The sequence below is a fragment of the Sphaeramia orbicularis genome, chromosome 16 (genome assembly GCF_902148855.1).
Source record: "Sphaeramia orbicularis chromosome 16, fSphaOr1.1, whole genome shotgun sequence".
In the NCBI taxonomy this organism is placed as follows: domain Eukaryota; kingdom Metazoa; phylum Chordata; class Actinopteri; order Kurtiformes; family Apogonidae; genus Sphaeramia; species Sphaeramia orbicularis.
The window spans coordinates 58,446,663-58,464,712 of record NC_043972.1 but is presented as its reverse complement, the minus strand read 5'-3'; the positions used below and the strand labels follow the sequence as shown (position 1 = coordinate 58,464,712).

Here is an 18,050-nt window from a genome sequence, read left to right as displayed (position 1 = left end):
GGGATGTAACGATATGAAACTTTCATATCACTGTTATTGTGACCAAAATTATCACAGTTATCATTATTATTGTTGAAATTGTGCTCAAAATGTTCAAAAAGTACTGATACACACACTGAAATAATTTAACCAAGTTGTATTAAAAAAAAGAAAAAAGACAAATAAAATAATTGGCACAATGTCCCTTCTGTGTCAGAAACATTCAAATATTAACCCTTAGTGGTCTGAGCCTATTTTGTCCATTTTTCAGTCCTTTTAATTTTGCCTTTATATTCTATATAAACAAATGTTTACTATACCCATGTTTGGGATCTGTTTTTTCAGCACAACTTCATCTATATCATCTGTCTATTATTTTTTTACTTTAACCTACTGTATCAACATAAAAGGCCAGAAAACACAAAAACATATAAAATCTGTTTTGAAAAATGTATATAACTTATTGCATAAATAACACAAAGATGCTTAACGAACCTTTTCAAAGACTTTAAAAGTGAATATTGGTTCCAAATATTAGGCATAGAAAATTTAAATTGTAATAAATTAAAACTATACCCAAATATTTGACATAAAAACAGATCTTTCCTTAGGGTTTTTTCCCCTAAAAGTGCATCAGACACGGTTATCATGACAATTAAAATTTAAACGGTAATACTAACAGTCGGCAACTTTACCGTGGTTTATTGTTATACTGGTAATCGTTACATCCCTACTCATGACACTTTACATATGAAGTTGGTTGAAACCAGACTCTAAGCCACTTTACAGAAACCAACAGAATCCTCCAGGAGCAAACACTTGTGAGTGGTGACGGTGGTGAGGAAAAACTTCCTTTTACCAAGCAGAAACCTGGAAAAAAAACATGTTTGGCGATGTATTTTACATGTATTATTGGTAATAATGTAAGAAAAAATGATAGATATGTGTTTAAAATACTATTTGCGGGCTGTAAAAAGGCTATTACCAAAGAATGGTGCAGATTAGAACCACCTACAGCTAACGACTGGATATAAACTGTGATTGGAATATTTGAGGTGAAGATTCTGACCCATAGACTGAAACTGAAGAAGAACAGAGTCAGGATAAATGGAAGACATGGACCATTTTCATTTCAACGTCACATTACTGAAAATAATTGTTAGTCACAAGGTTTATTGTAGTTAATGTATCCCAGATGTCCCCTGTGTTTGTGTTGTTTTGGAATGTACATAAAATAAACAATAAAAACAAAGTAAAAAAAAAAAAAAGGTAGTGGAGGAAAAGGATGTTGAGTCACCACATAGGAGGAGGTGTTCTAATATAATGTCTAAACAACTGTAAATACTCGATGGAATTAAGACTGAATCCAAGAACAAAAGGTGCAGACGTCACCTTCTTATCATACGGGTAGGGTTAGGGGTGGGGTTAGGGGTGGGGGTAGGGGTAGGGTCACACAGGTCAGTGATCAGAAAAGGTGTTTTGTCACTTAAGTCTCATACCATTTTTAAAAGTAGACTTAAAACTACTGAACAACACTTCGACGAACATTTTATTCAATTCCAAATTTAACCTGTTAAACCCTGACCATGTTTTCAGGGGAAAAACGCCTAAACAGACAAACCCAAAGTAAATGAAGAATTCCTTCACAACAATAAGGTTCATATGGATGTTCTTGGTGTCTGTGGACATTTACAGACCTCACACAATCTATTCCCATTGTCTAAAATATTGTATCTATTACTCTGCCTGAGTAAACTGGAACAAACTAAAAGAGAAATTAGAATTTTTTATCCTCGCCTGTTTTTTTTTCGGCTGGATTAAGATGATATGCATAAATTAATTGTGTCAGAGATTTTTAATAGCGTATATTTCACCCCACAAAGATTACAAATCATGTTTGAACATTAAAGTTTGCCCTAACATACACTTTTGATGTACTTTTATTAACATTAGGGTCTAAACTTTGAGCAAAAGTTGAAAAAAACATTCATTGTCCTGATTTATTCTATTTTTATAGAAGATGAATGTTAATATAATTTTTTAGGCCTGCGGGGGGGCTGATAGGGCTACAGGGGTTATGTATTGTGTTCCAACATTAGAAGCCTTGGTACTAAGCGTTAGTTTGGTGTTGAGCTGTGGGTTCTCGTTCAGGTTCACATCCAGAATGCCGCCCTGGCCGGAGGAGTGGCTGCAGGAACGGCAGGTGAAATGATGCTCACACCCTTTGGCTCCATGATCGTTGGGTTCTTGGCTGGTATCATCTCTGTCCTGGGCTTCAAGTACCTTTCAGTGAGTGTGTTAAAGCCTTTCAGGTTCTGGTTTTAAATGATGTTGTGACACTATTTGCATGGCAGAGTAAGTCAGAGTATTACAGACACTGATTCAAGAATAGCATCATATTCCAAGGATAGAGTCATCATTCGACACACTGTAAAAAAAAAAAAAATCTGTAATTTACCAGAATTTTCACTCTTTATTTTACAGATTTTTCCTGGATTTTTAAGATACAGGAAAATATCAACGAAATGACAAAAACAGACTGTGATTTTACATGTCAAATGTAAAATAACACAAAAAACCGTAACTGTGAATAACCATAAAATTTCCATTTTTTAAAAGAATTGTTTTCTTTTTTCACAGAAAAATACAATTAAAATACATTTGCAAATGTATCATAATTTCACAAATATTTATTTTCTATTTATGAGTTAAACTGTTCATTTAAAGTTTAATGCTGTAAAATAAATAAATAAATAAATAAAACAAGATAAAATCGCTGACAATTAACCATAAAGGAAGTACTTGTTCTGTCAGTTGAACCAGACTTGTTTGTTAATTGACAAATATCTTGTGTAATTACAGGAGGTTTCACAACCAAAATGTTGAATAAATGTATTTTTGTGAATGTATAACATGTATAAGCACTGATAAACTGTCCAAATACAGTTTTTATCAGTGGATTGGACAATTTCGTCTCATTGAAAATTATTTATGTATATATTTATAGGTAATTTCATTGTTTTAATACATGTAAATATTTTTTTATTAAACATTAAAAAGTTAAAAAAAAAAAAAAAAAAAAAGAAAAATCTCATGTAAAATTAGTGCAAAAAACTTTATTTTAATTATGGAAAATTGCCATATTTTTATGAGATGGTTATTTTCCGTTATTTAACAGTATTTTTTCGGCGCCCCTGCTGCCAGAATAATACTGTTTTTTACAGGTTTTATTTTACAGTACAAGTCACATTTTAATGACTTGTAATTTCACACATATGACATTTTATCATAAGAATTTGAACAGACTGCTGTGTTCGGCGGCTGTGGCTCAGCTGGTAGAGCAGGTCGTCCAATGACCGAAGGGTCTGCGGTTTGAATCCCGGCTCTGACTGTTCACATGTGGAAGTGTCCTGAACCCTAAACCCTCCACACTGAACCCTGAACTTAGGACCTGCCAGTGCCTCCCAAATGCAGCAGCCGCCCACTGGTGAATGGGTGAATGTGAGGCTCTGTAAAGCGCTTTGGGCTCCATGAAGGTGTAGAAGAGTGCTACAGAAGTGCAGTCCATTTACCCTGTGGTTCAGATGGGAAAGATTTATGTAGTATTAGACTTCATTAAAGATATTCTGTGTGTCACTACGCCACAGTGGATACGTCTGTTAGTGTAAGGGTGAATTATCCCCATGTGAGACACTTAAGCTTTATATTATTATTATTATTATTATTATTATTGTTTAGGATTGTAATATTCTACAGAAGTCTGAAATCCAATAAATGTCCCACATTAGGGCAGCCCCCCCCCCCCCCTCCTTAAACCCATGTAGGATCATGTCAGTTCTTCATAACCACATCCCCCTTTTGCATCTTTTAAGCCCATCCTCGAGGAAAAACTGAAGATCCAGGACACCTGTGGAGTTCACAACCTGCACGGCATGCCCGGCATCCTGGGGGCCATCGTGGGAGCGATCACTGCTGCCGTGGCAACCAAGGACATTTATGGTGACGGGTAAGAGTCTGTGGTCAGATCTATGGAAGGGTAAACAAGACTCCTACCTTCAAAGTGGAGTCTTCCAGTTTCCAGAGTGATAACATGTTTATCTGCTTTAACTAATGAAAACACACAGCGACAGCAGAAGTATCTGGAACATCACACTCACATTTGGTCTTTTAAGTGCATTCATATGGTGATGGGTAGAGTCCTGCTGTCACTAACTGCAGTCACTTTTCCATTGGACATCTGCACAAAGCTTTACCGATGTTTACTACATGTGGAAAAAACAGAAGTGCATCATGTCAGTTTTTCCATTAAATCACAAATGTGATGATTTGTTTATTTATTATCACAAGAAGTCATTCCATAAACATGGTGACAAACATAAATATCCCGTTGTTTTCCAGATATATTCATATGTGTCTCATAGCGCCCTCTAGGTCTCAGTTGTTTTGAATCTAGAATGCTGGTTCCTCCTCTGTCTTCTACTAAATTCTAAACTGATGTGGTTTCCTGCTGTGTCCACACATACACACGTTTGGGTTCAACTCTTCTTCTTCTCTTGTTCTAACATCCATCAGCATCTATTTTTTTTTGTTCATGTGACTTTAGTTGTGCAAAAAGGTCTTTCCATTGCAGTTTTGCGTGATATACCAATTTGGCTATGCCCCAAAAACCACCTCTTGGAGGCACAAAAACTTTTCAGCGAAAAATGAGTTTTGGCAAAATGGTTGTTTTTCCATTAGGTAAATTTATATATATATCCTCCTGAGACCCAGGAAATGTCAGCAAAGAACCAGCTTTTTTTGTTTTTTTTAAATAAGTGCCTATATTGGAAACATCATGATGCAACAGTTATTTCAGATGCGGTTTTTTAAATTTTATGGAATGTCCTTTGTGGTGGACCGTTTTCTTTTCTTTTTTTTGTATAAAGTTGTGAAAGTCTTGCCCACAAATGGACAGAAAACCCATAGCTGGGTCTTACAAGGATATACACACACACACACACACACACACACACATATATATATATATTCACGCAATTTGAGGATCAATGGAAAAGAAACCTAACCTATGTTTTTCTTTGGTTGTTTTCCATATAATAATAATAATAATAATAATAATAATAATAATAATAATAAAAATAGTAATAATAATAATAACAATAATAATTTCATTATCTGAACCCACTTTATCATTCAGATAATGAATGAATGAATGAATAATAATAATAATAGTAATAATAATAATCCTACTATATAATACATGTTCTGCGTCCTGATGTTCCACCACAGGAGGGTGTTTGTACAGGTTTTCCTCAGCCTTCACAGGCCCGGTCGCCGCCAAACTCACCAAATGAATAGAAACATTACCTGACTATCTACTAGGCACAGTTTTATGTCCATATTCAAATGTTGTGATGTATGCTGGGAGATTTTAGCCTCTCTCTACTTTGAATTCTTTATCCCTGCTGCCATACTCCATTTCAGAAGTGGTTCTGCTGCCGTTCATGAAATTTCTACTGCTAGCACACGATGCTACAATGTGAAGGCTGCAGTTCACTACTGCTGTATGAATGTAATCATGTGTGAAAGGCCAAACACATACATGCTCTTCCCTTCATGCCTCACATGTTGGCTCATATTGTCACCTGCACAATGCAGGATTAAATGGTAGTTTACAAATGGACAGTGGTGGCAGACAAGTTCTCTTTATCATGCTATCGTACAATGGCACCACGGGTACGATGCCGCTAGTAATAACAACAATAATAATCATAATCATAATCATAATGATGTGTCATGTTTCAGAATGGCTGACGTGTTTCCTGACGTGGCCAGTGGAGACGTCAGTCCAACAGACCAGGGGGTTCGTCAGGCCATCTCCCTGGCGGTCACCCTGGGCATCGCTCTGCTGGGTGGACTCATCGTTGGTACGTCCCACATCTGGTCCAGTTTCCCTTGGACTGTCCACTGCACACACTGTCTGGGAGAACAGCGGAATATCTATAAATAAATATTCTGGAAAATACAGAAAGCATGTTTTGGAGCTTCAGGTCCATAAGTGTCCATGGACATTTGTGTTCAAATCGGCCATAATTAAATGTTCATTTAAAGGTTTGTTTAAAGATGATGCCAGTTCTGTCCAGGTTCAAACAGACAGAATGTGTTAGAGCAGACACACATACCCTCTGTTCTACTAGAACATAGACTGTGTACAGCAGCCAATCACAAAAGCTGGGTCACACGAAAGTCTATTAGTGGAAAATACATTTACACTTAAAAAAACAAGCATTTTATCAGTACATTTGTTTGTTTTGTCCTGATGACTGTGACAAGGTTATTATCGTTAACGAAAAGTAATGAAATAATGAAAACTAGAATTGGAAACACATTTTCATTAACTGAAATAAATAAAAACTATAATTAAAAGAAAAAAACAATAACTGAAATTGTATTGTGTGTTTACAAAACTAACTAAAATGGATAAAAATCATGGATAAAATTCCCTTCGTTTTCGTCTTTGTCAATGTCGGATTGATACGAAAGGGATTTATTTCACTCTAGCAATTTTATCTTTTATCACTTTTTGGTCCGTCACTTGTGTTCACTTGTGGTTTCCAGTCGTCTTCTGGTCCCCACTCTACCTGGAAACATGGAGACTAAAGTTGGGAGAAAGCAGCAGAGTCCTGTCTGGGATTGATTTGAATACGACGACAGAGAAGAAGAGAAAAGAGACGACTGAACTAAAACTAAACTAAAACTAAGCATTTAGAAAAAAATGAAAACTAATATAAACTAGTAAACCTGCTGTAAAAACTAATTCAAACTACCTGAATTAGAGAAAAAAAAAAGTCAAAACTAAATAAAACTAAACTATAATGAAAAATCCAAAACTATTAGAACCTTGGACTGTAAACATTGAATGCTGTTGTGTTTGTATGTCTTCCATAGCCTGTTTACCTACTCACAATAACAGAAAGTCAGACAAATATCAATCCCAATTATTTCTAGATGAGGCTCGTTATGGTAACAATAGTTTGTCATTTTGAACAAACTGAATGTATGTGGTTAGAAACAAATGAGAGTTGGAAACACAAAGTCTGTCACAATAGAATATCCAATTTGTATTTACTTTGACTCCATTTTTAACCAAAAATAAGGACAAATGTTTAACTACACAAGGTCAGTTCTCCCAAATTAATAATACGGATGACGGCCTGGTGTTCACTCTGCTGGTAGATTCACAAGCGCCGCTAAGTAGCGAATCAAATTAATCACATGCTGTGGACAAATGTTTGAGCAGAGTGGAGGGATTCCACCCTTTTGAAGAAATGGAAGTTTTGACAGTGTTCCAGTGGACCTGGTGTCTGTTTGGACCTGGTGTGGTCTGTTTGGACCTGGTGTCTGTTTAGACCTGGTGTGGTCTGTTTGGACCTGGTGTCTGTTTAGACCTGGTGTGGTCTGTTTTGGACCTGGTGTCTGTTTAGACCTGGTGTGGTCTGATTAGACCTGTGTGGTCTGTTTAGACCTGGTGAGGTCTGTTTGGACCTGGTGTGGTCTGTTTAGACCTGGTGAGGTCTGTTTGGACCTGGTGTGGTCTGTTTGGACCTGGTGTGGTCTGTTTGGACCTGGTGAGGTCTGTTTGGACCTGGTGTGGTCTGTTTGGACCTGGTGTCTGTTTAGACCTGGTGTGGTCTGTTTGGACCTGGTGTCTGTTTAGACCTGGTGTGGTCTGTTTGGACCTGGTGTCTGTTTAGACCTGGTGTGGTCTGTTTTGGACCTGGTGTCTGTTTAGACCTGGTGTGGTCTGATTAGACCTGGTGTGGTCTGTTTAGACCTGGTGAGGTCTGTTTGGACCTGGTGTGGTCTGTTTAGACCTGGTGAGGTCTGTTTGGACCTGGTGTGGTCTGTTTGGACCTGGTGTGGTCTGTTTGGACCTGGTGAGGTCTGTTTGGACCTGGTGTGGTCTGTTTGGACCTGGTGTGGTCTGTTTGGACCTGGTGAGGTCTGTTTGGACCTGGTGTCTGTTTAGACCTGGTGAGGTCTGTTTGGACCTGGTGTGGTCTGTTTAGACTTTGTGTGGTCTGTTTGGACCTGGTGAGGTCTGTTTGGACCTGGTGTGGTCTGTTTGGACCTGGTGTGGTCTGTTTGGACCTGGTGTGGTCTGTTTAGACCGTTTCTGCCTCAATGCCATGTTGGCTACGTTCTGACCAAAACAATGCAACATGCGTGTGACGTCATTGCGCATGCGCAGCGAAGGCAGAATCAATAAGCAGGCAGGCAAACGATTCCAAGGAATCGAACTACTGGGATCCAGTTCTCAAAAAGAACCGGTTCTCGATTCCCATCCCTAGTCACAACTCTTTCTCTCTATGGCTCTGGATTAGGCCAAACAACATTAGGTGTTTTATTGAGAATTTTCCGTATTTTTCCAGTCAAACCAATCGGATGCTGTTGATGTCATTCCACTAAATTCCCACAGAATTATTTGAAAACTGAAATTTTTGGCTATTTCCTTTAAAAACAAGGCAGATAATGCCACATCACAGCCCATGTATGCGTAGATTCTGACAATAGTATTGATCTAAATTCTAAACGTGCAGACAGGTTTTATTTTGGCTGGAGGCTTCTTTGCTCCTTCCTATTATTGACACCATTGATGCTCATTCTAAAACCTTAGATTCTCATTTGTATATTCATGGAAAGTAATGCTGATGTTTACATTATGTAAATATAATCCTAAATACGACACCCACTCCTCCTGAAGTACACTAATTATACTCCTTTGGTATTTCCACTGTACAGGTTTTATTCTGAAGTTGCCCATCTACGGTGCTCCTCCAGACACCTTATGCTACGAGGACAGCATCTACTGGGAGGTGAGTTCTGGTGTTCGTGTGTCCGATAGACACCCACACACCAACATAAACCAAATCAATAAAGACTTTATATCAGGGCTCTCAAACTCGTTTTCTTTCAGGGGACACACTGAGCACGATTTGATCTCAACTGGGTAAAATAAGAACAGAATAACCTATAAATAATGACAACTGCAAATGTTTGTCTTTGTTTTACTGCAAAAAAAAAAAAAAACACCATTAAATTATGAAAATACTTACTTTTATAAACTATCCAAACAAAAAAGATGTGAATAACCTGAAAAAAATGAAATTTCTTAAGAAAAATCAGTGCAATTTTAACTATTCTGCCTCCACTTCTCATTTGTCCATGTACAAAGACACTAAACACTGAGGAACAGGAAGAAAAGAGTTCAAATTGTGCTCAGTTTTCTTTAGGTTGTTCAGGTTATTCACATTTTATTGTTACAGGATAGTTTGTAAATGTAATAATTTTCATAATTTAATATTATTTTTTGCACTTAAACAAAGACATAAATTTGAAGTTGTCATTATTTATAGACATAAAGTAATTTTTTTTTTTTTTCACATCAAACCGAGAAGAAAATCTGCAGTCATTCTTTTTTGTGGGTTCTTCTGCTGTTCTTATTTGGCTGTAGATCAGATTGGTCTGGATGTGGAACCTGAACTAAAATGAGTTCCACAGCCTGGACTGTGGAATTTTTACACTTTGTAAATTCATCCCAGGGGCCGGACTGGAACCTTTGGAGGGACACATTTGGCCCCCGGGATGTATGTTTGAGACCCCTGATTTATATCCTGCTCATTTTATCCTGTATATTTAAAAGCCTTACATGAACGTACATGTACATGCATTCAGTGTTGCCTCACAAATGCAATAGATCAGTAGAAACAGTGTAATTATTGGGAAACAGAAAACACTAAATACCAAACTAACCCTAACCCTCGACCATTCCATATCCAAATAAAAAATAAATAAATAAATAAAAATACTTATAACAATAATAATAACCAACACACTACACAACAATCTGCACTGTAAAAAAATCTGTAATTTAACAGAATTTTCACTGTTTATTTTACAGATTTTTCCTGTATTTTTAAGATATAGGAAAATATCAATGAAATGACAAAAACAGACTGTGATTTTACACGTCAAATGTAAAATAACACGAAAAAACTGTAACTGTGAATAACCATAAAATTTCCATTTTTTAAAAGAAATGTTTTCTTTTTTCACAGAAAAATACAGTTAAAATGCATTTGCAAATGTATTGTAATTTCACAAATATTTATTTTCTATTTATGAGATTAAACTGTTAATTTAAAGTTTGTAAAGTCTGTAAAAAAAAAAAAACAAACAAGATAAAATTACTGACAATTAACCGTAAAAGAAGTATTTGTTCTGTCAGTTTAACCAGATTTGTTTGTTAATTGACAAATATCTTGTGTAATTACAGGAGGTTTCACAACAAAAATGTTGAATAAATGTATTTTTGTGAATGTATAACATGTATAAGCACTGATAAACTGTCCAAATACAGTTTTTATCAGTGGATTGGACAACTGAGTCTCACTGAAAATTATTTATTTATATTTATAGGGAATTTGATTGTTTTAATACATGAAAATATTCTTTATTAAACATTAAAAAGTCAAAAAATATGCAAAATCTCATGTAAAGTTAGGGCAAAAAACTGTATTTTATTTATGGAAAATTACCATATTTTTATGAGATGGTTATTTTCCATTATTTTACAGTATTATTTCGACACAGCTGCTGACAGAATATTACCGTTTTTTCGTTTTTTTTCGTTTTGTTTTGTTTTTGTTTTTTTTTACAGTGTGAACCACCAGGTCAGTCACAGCTCTATAAATTCTACAGGGGTGTTTGTCTGTTTGGTATTTTGTCTGTTGCACCTCCATGAGTAGGTGCAGGGTCATAAGCAGGAGCCCACTCCCATGGGGCATTCACCTAAATGTGCTGTTTCACTTTAGCCACCCCCTGGCCGCTGTATTTGTCACATGTCTTTCCATTCTCATCCTTTTTCTGCGAGGCCGTCGTTGAAACAGATTGAGCTTTGAACGACTTGTGTGACCAGTGTTCTGTTTGGTCACTTCATATACTGGCCCACGTCATAAGTTCCAGCCAATGTCCAGTCTGTGGTGTGAGCGACGGTCACCATGTGGTCACAGAGCTCTGCACTTCGTCTACGCACACGTCTGTCTCTGACAACATTGTCTAAAAATGTCCAAAATTTACATGTTGCTGCAAGGTTCTTCAAAATAGTGGTGCACTCACTTATCGACTCCTCCCCTCTCTGGTTTCTGGTGTTAAACTTGTAACACCGAAATAAAGTTTGTCTTTAGTACGAAGTGTGAGCACATTAGTTCAGTTAGCTTACGCTGTGTTTAAACTACATGGAACCGGCTCGACTCGGCTCGGCTGGACTCTGGTACCAGGTCCTATTCCTGGAGACCGCTTCCATTACAGCACAGGTGTCAAACATACGGCCCGGGGGCCAAAACCAGCCCACCAAATGGTCCAATCTGGCCCATAGGATGAATCTGAGAAATGCAAAAATTATACTGAAGATATTAACAGTCAGTCCTTTTACTAAAGCCCTACACTGTAACTAGGATACTGTGAAATGTACAGTAACGTGCTGGCAGTAATTAGCAAGTAAGTTGCTGTATTACATTCTACAGCATACTTGCTGGATATCAAATTACAGTACCTGTAAAATACTGTAATTGTCATTACAGTACCAATCACAGTACTGTAATATGATGATGTATTTTGTATCACAGCAAATAGTGGACTACTGTGAAATGGGAATTTGGGGTATTTTATTGAATACTCCAAAACTAAAACAAGCACTCAACTTTTTGTTTTAAAATGATGAAGCGAAAAAGGACATGTACTGTAGATATGTGATATGTGCATAAATTTTAGACTTCCATTTCTCATGGAACCAATAAAAGCTGTTCTTGCTTTTCTATCTTTTGCATGGTGAGTAAAAAAAAAAACAACTGCTGTTTGAGGTGATAGTTTGGATTTTTTGAAGTAATACAGTTGAGAAAATGTTCTAGCAAAGGAATGGGCTGTCTGATGGCCATGTCAAAAATGGGAATATCCTTTATTTAACGCACTCTTCAAACAATATTGATTTATTTAGGTGGGCTTTGTTTTAGGTGGTCAAAATTCACTTTGAGCTGAAAAGAAAGGTTGAAAATACAGCTGAAAACGTTGAAAGTGTGGCTTGTTGAAGATTTCTACAATTTTACAATTTCATTTAGCAGACGCTTTTGTCCAAAGCGACGTACAACATAAGCAAGAATTTAGACTGGAGGGAAAAACCCTTAGTAAGTGCAAAAAGTGCTTCAAGTTTGATTGGCCGCAGGCGCTGCCATCCAGTACTAGAAGAAGTGCTGATTTCTCCATAAACCATGAAAAATTTTTGGCATAAAAAGCTGAATATTTAAAAAAAAAAAAAAAAAATTAAAAATATAAATACAAGCACCAATGTCCTGAAGAAGCTAAACATTTTAAAGTTTGAACGGTGAAAATCTGTGAAAACTGGATACATTTTGAGTAGTATTTGACTTGTGGAGTAGGTGGTCACATCACAAATACTTGCTCCCATCCCTAGTGCAGAATATTCAGAACAAATCCGTGCTCACCTCTGGATAAACTCCAGTCATGTGGCTGCCTCCTCTGGATAGTCAATGTTGAACACATAGTATGACCCAAAGAGGGCAGCGAAAAAAAAATCCTGCTTAAAATTACTGTATTTTGATTTACAGTAAAATATATTTTACTGTAAAATTCACCCGCCAATTAATTTTGCCCATGATGCTTTGCAGATCTACAGCAACATTCTGTGTACAGGTTCTACAGTAGGCATTTGCTCATTATACAGTAATGATGCTGTGAAAACTACAGAAACTTGTTACAGTGGACTTTAGTCTGCTGTGGGTCAGAGCAGTAAAATACTATCATAAAAACCTACAAATAATCACAATTACATTTTTTCCCTTTGTTTTAGTGTAAAAAAGTGAAATTACATTAAAAGGTGTAAATTTACAAACTAGCCTTTCACAAAAAATATGAAAAACTAGAAATGTCCTAAAAGAAGTAAGTGCAATTTTACAAATTTTCTGCCATTTACTAAAATATTTAGTACATTTGCAGATCCTTTGTGATCTGTAAGTTGTAATGCACATTTAAAAATGATAAGCAGAGGCAAAATAGAGTTAAAATTGCACTTATTTTTCTAATAAATGTCAGTTTGTTCATGGTTGTTCATGTTATTCACATTTTTAAAAGGACAGTTTATAGAAGTATACATTTTCATAATGTAATTTTACTTTTTTCCGCTATAAAACATATTGAAATGTTTGGAGTTGGCATTATTTATATATTATTATGTTATTCTTTTACTGGTCCGGCCCACTGCAGATCATACTGGGAGGATGTGGCCCCTGAACTAAAATGAGTTTGACACCCCCTTCATCACAGGATACTACCCACTTTACAGTACCTGGTCGTCATAGCGATGCGGTGCGTTACTTCTGTGTCATCTGCTCAGAGTTGCTGATAAACTCGCTCGTTGCGTGTTTTCCCGTCAAGCTCATGCTGAAGTTTTATGTCTGAACCTCCTCTGACCATGGTGTAGTTTTACAGATTCACCCACCGCTATGTTTACTGTAAGCGTCCACATCTGGTTTTTGTAAAAGGGCGGCTCACAGAGACGACTCTGACCAATCAGTGGTCTGCAGTGTTTACACGTCACCTTTTAGTATCTGGTCCCCAGTCCTGGAGGTGATACCAAAAAACTAGTACCAGGTACCAGATTCCAGGTCCTTTTTTGTAATGGAAATGCAAAAAGGCCGAGTCGAGTTAAGCCGGTACCACACAGTGGAAACACAGCGTTAGACTGTTGTTTTCAGAGGCCTTTCATAGTGGACACAAGTCCGTTAGCAGGATGTGGTCCTTTTTCCAACCACCGTCAGGAGCTTTTGGACTCATCATCCATATAAGTCAGAAGGTCTTCCCCCCAGGATGATGTCATACCTTTTGTGTTGACATCATTTCATTTTCCTTCATTGAAATAGGTCGATTCTATGTGATTAATAATGTGTTTGGTTTATTTATGAATGTTGACACTTACTGGTATAGTTTTGTGCATAAACAGGCTCCGTCATCCATAAATAAACCATAATAAACGTACTGGGATCACAGATGAATACTTTAAAGGACTCTGGGTAAATATTTCCAGTCTCCTAATGACATGTGGTAGTTTGTCATTGGCCTTTTTTGTTTGATTTTCTGTTTAATGCTTTCAGGTCTGCTGCCGTTTAGTCTCCATTCTTGATAAACACTTGACAAAGGACCAAAAAATCACCCCAGATAAACACCAGAAGTGTATGGTATATAGAGTCTATGCCAGGAGTGTCGAACTCATGTTAGTTGAGTTCCACATTCAGCTAAATTAGATCTGCAGTGGGCCAGACCAGTCAAATAATAACAGAATAATATAGAAATAATGTCAACTCCAAATTTTCTCTTCACTTTCTCCATCCCCCACCACCATTACCATGTGTCCTCCTGTCTCAGTAGTTTTACGTTGCCAACACTCTTTCTGTGTCAGAAAAGCCTATCCCCGTAGACAGAAGTCTGATGTGTCCACAGACCATGTGAGAAAACACCTAAAAACCAGAGGGAATGCAGGTGATCTAGGCTCTGTCATTTTCAGACGGTAAAAGCACGTCTGCGCTCGAGCAGGTCCAGGTGAACGCCCACGGGACTCCAGGCCATTCGACAGTTCACCGCACAGAACACTCCTAACATTAGCACCTTTGGTTACACTTTACTGATGAATATGATCACATTTCAGTCCAGATGATGATGTCATTTACACTGTTTTTACTCCCACTAAATGTCTTATTGTTTTAAATGTGTAAGGGTTAAGTAAGGGTTAAATAAAGGTTAAATAAAAGTTAAATAAAAGTTAAATAAGGCTTAAATACAGGTTAAATAAAGGTTAAATAAGGGTTAAATAAAGGTTAAATACGGGTTAAATAAAGGTTAAATAAGCGTTAAATAAAGGTTAAATAAGGGTAAAATAAGGGATGAATAAAGGTTACATAAGGGTTAAATAAGGGTTAAATAAAGGTTAAATAAGGGTTAAATAAGGGTTAAATAAAGGTTAAATACAGGTTAAATAAAGGTTAAATAAGCGTTAAATAAAGGTTAAATACAGGTTAAATAAAGGTTAAATAAGCGTTAAATAAAGGTTAAATAAGGGTAAAATAAGGGATGAATAAAGGTTACATAAGGGTTAAATAAGGGTTAAATAAAGGTTAAATAAGGGTTAAATAAGGGTTAAATAAAGGTTAAGTAAGGGTAAAATAAGGGTTAAATAAAGGTTAAACGGGGTAAAATAAGGGTTAAATAAAGGTTACATAAGGGTTAAATAAGAGTTAAAGAAGGGTTAAAGAAGGGTTAAATACAGGTTAAATAGGGGGTAAATAAGGGTTAAATAAAGTTTAAATAAGGGTTAATAAAGGTTAAATAAGAGTTAAATAAGGGTTAAATAAAGGTTAAGTAAGGGTAAAATAAGGGTTAAATAGAGGTTAGATAAGGGTTAAATAAAAGTAAAATAAGGGTAAAATAAAGGTTAAATAAGGCTTAAATAAGCGTTAAATAAAGGTTAAGTAAGGGTAAAATAAGGGTTGAATAAAGGTTAATAAGGGTTAAATAAGAGTTAATTAGGGGTAAAATAAGGGTTAAATAAAAGTTAAATAAAGGTTAAATGAGGGTTAAATAAAGGTTAAAGGTGTTGAAGGGGAGGTGACTTCTGCAGAATCTTCAGTCCTCAGATGGTGGACTGGGACCATCACATGTACCTTCAGTCCTCAGATGCTGGACTGGGACCATCACATGGTCCCTCATGGTCCTCAGATGCTGGACTGGGACCATCACATGCTCCTTCATGGTCCTTCAGCTGTGTGGGCTGTTGTAGTAGCTCTGTTCTAACAGCAGGGGGCGCCTGGTGACCACATGATTTTTCTGTTTTAGAGCAAAAAAAAGTAAATTTACATTATGAACGGGTTTACATCTACAAACTATCCTTTCAAACAATGTGATTAACATGAACAAACTAGAAAAACAAGTGTAATTTTAACAATGTTCTGCCTCAGTTTATCATTTACACATTTACATTAGAACTCACAGATCACAGTGGATCTACAAACACACAAAACATTTAATATCAGGCAGAATATTGTGAAAATTAAAAAAAAAAAACAAAAAAAAAACAAAACTCTTAAGGCATTTCAGGTTGTTCATATTTCTTCAGGTTATTCACATTTTTGGTGAAATTATGCTTTGTTTTAGTGTAAATAAAAGAAAATATTTACATTTACTAAATTTGGAGTTGTCATTATTTCTATGTTCTTATGATAGTATTTTACTGCTCTGACCCACTGGAGATTGAATTGGTCTGAATGTGGAACCTGAACTAAAAGGATTGTTAATATCTTTAGAGTAATTTTTGCATTTGCATTGCACAAATTCATCCCAAGGGCCGGATTTGTCCCCCGGGCCGCATGTTTGACCCCTGTGGTCTACGTGGTAAACAAACAGGAAACATGTGACTGGACTGTTCACTGAACCACCCAAACATGTTTGAACTCCACTGAACACAGATCATACATGTTCCTCAGGACCTGGATCATGTAGAGCTCATGTATTTAAATATTCATGTTTTTGATGTGGTTCCTACACTGTAAAAAAATAAATAAATAAAAAAATAATAATAATAAAAAAATGGTATTATTCCAGCAGCAGGGGGAGCCAAAAAAATACTGTAAAATAATACGGAAAATAACCATCTCATAAATATTCGGTAATTTTCCATAATGAAAATACAGTTTTTTTGCCCTAAATTTACATGAGATTTTGCTGCTTTTTTTTTTTTTTTTTTTTTTTTTTTTTTTTTTTTTTTTTTTTTTTTTTTTTTTTTTTTTTACTTTTTAATGTTTAATACAGAATATTTACATGTATTAAAACAATCAAATTGCCTAAAAAAATTATATATATATATATATATATATATATATATATATATATATATATATATATATATATATATATATATATAATTTTCAGTGAGACTCAGTTGTCCAATCCACTGATAAAAACTGTATTTGGACAGTTTATCAGTGCTTATACATGTTATACATTCACAAACAGAAATATTTGTGAAATTATGATACATTTGCAAATGTATTTTAACTGTATTTTTCTGTGAAAAAAAAAATTGAAATTTTTTTGGTTATTCACGGCTACAGTTTTTTCATGTTATTTTCCATCTGACATGTAAAATCACAGTCTGTTTTTGGGATTTCATTGATATTTTCCTGTATCTTAAAAATACAGGAAAAGTCTGTAAAATAAACAGTGAAAATTCTGTTAAATTACAGATTTTTTTTACAGTGTATCTCCTTCATGTCCACTATTGTGTAGGTGCCTGGAGAGGAGGCGGCTCATGAGGACCAGATGACCACTGTGAGGGTCGAGGAGTCTGAGAAACTCAACAGTTAAACCCATGAAACCGTCGTCCGCTGGCAGCAACGCTTCAACGTCAAGCCCCTGGAAACACTGGACTCTTCCTTCACACATGTCCACCTGTGTCCTCATGTTCAGTGCACTGGTTTGATAAACTGCTGCCAAATATAAGTTACTTTCTCTGATGTTTTTTTGTTTTTGTTTTTTTGTTTGTTTGTAAAAACAATCTTTTTTTTTTAAGGGTATGGAGAAGGGTGAGCAGAAACAGGTGAAAACTGTGGGACCAAGACCATGTTTGTTTGGACAGTGTGGGACATGTCAGAGATGCAGACAGTGTCCAAACAGCGTCAGGTTCAAGGTTCAGGGGGACTTTATTTACACCTGTGGGTAGATTTGTTTGGCAGACATAGTGATTGCTTTTGGCATTACAACAAAACATACATTGAACCTGTTCGGCAGGTACTTGATCGAGCATCAAAACAAGACAAAAAGTGCTCAGTGTGTCACCATTCATCAGAACAGCAGCATGGATAAGAAAAAGAATGAAATAAATAAATAAGAGCAAATAAATAAAAACAAGATGCAACAAGTGTTCAGAGAACGCAAACCTCCGCCAAGCACCC

General features: G+C 36.1%; 1 protein-coding gene across 1 annotated transcript in view; it reads left to right on the top strand.

Moving 5' to 3' along the window:
- The window catches only part of LOC115435083 (ammonium transporter Rh type B), a 39,079-nt gene extending 21,304 nt beyond the window's left edge, over positions 1-17,775 (top strand). Inside the window, exons 6-10 of the mRNA XM_030157273.1 lie at positions 2,131-2,268; positions 3,852-3,985; positions 5,782-5,903; positions 8,779-8,852; positions 17,386-17,775. Of these exons, the coding sequence (XP_030013133.1) occupies positions 2,131-2,268; positions 3,852-3,985; positions 5,782-5,903; positions 8,779-8,852; positions 17,386-17,463 (546 nt within the window). The 3' untranslated portion in view covers positions 17,464-17,775. The remainder of the gene's footprint in view (positions 1-2,130; positions 2,269-3,851; positions 3,986-5,781; positions 5,904-8,778; positions 8,853-17,385) is intronic.
- Positions 17,776-18,050: the final 275 nt, after the last annotated feature.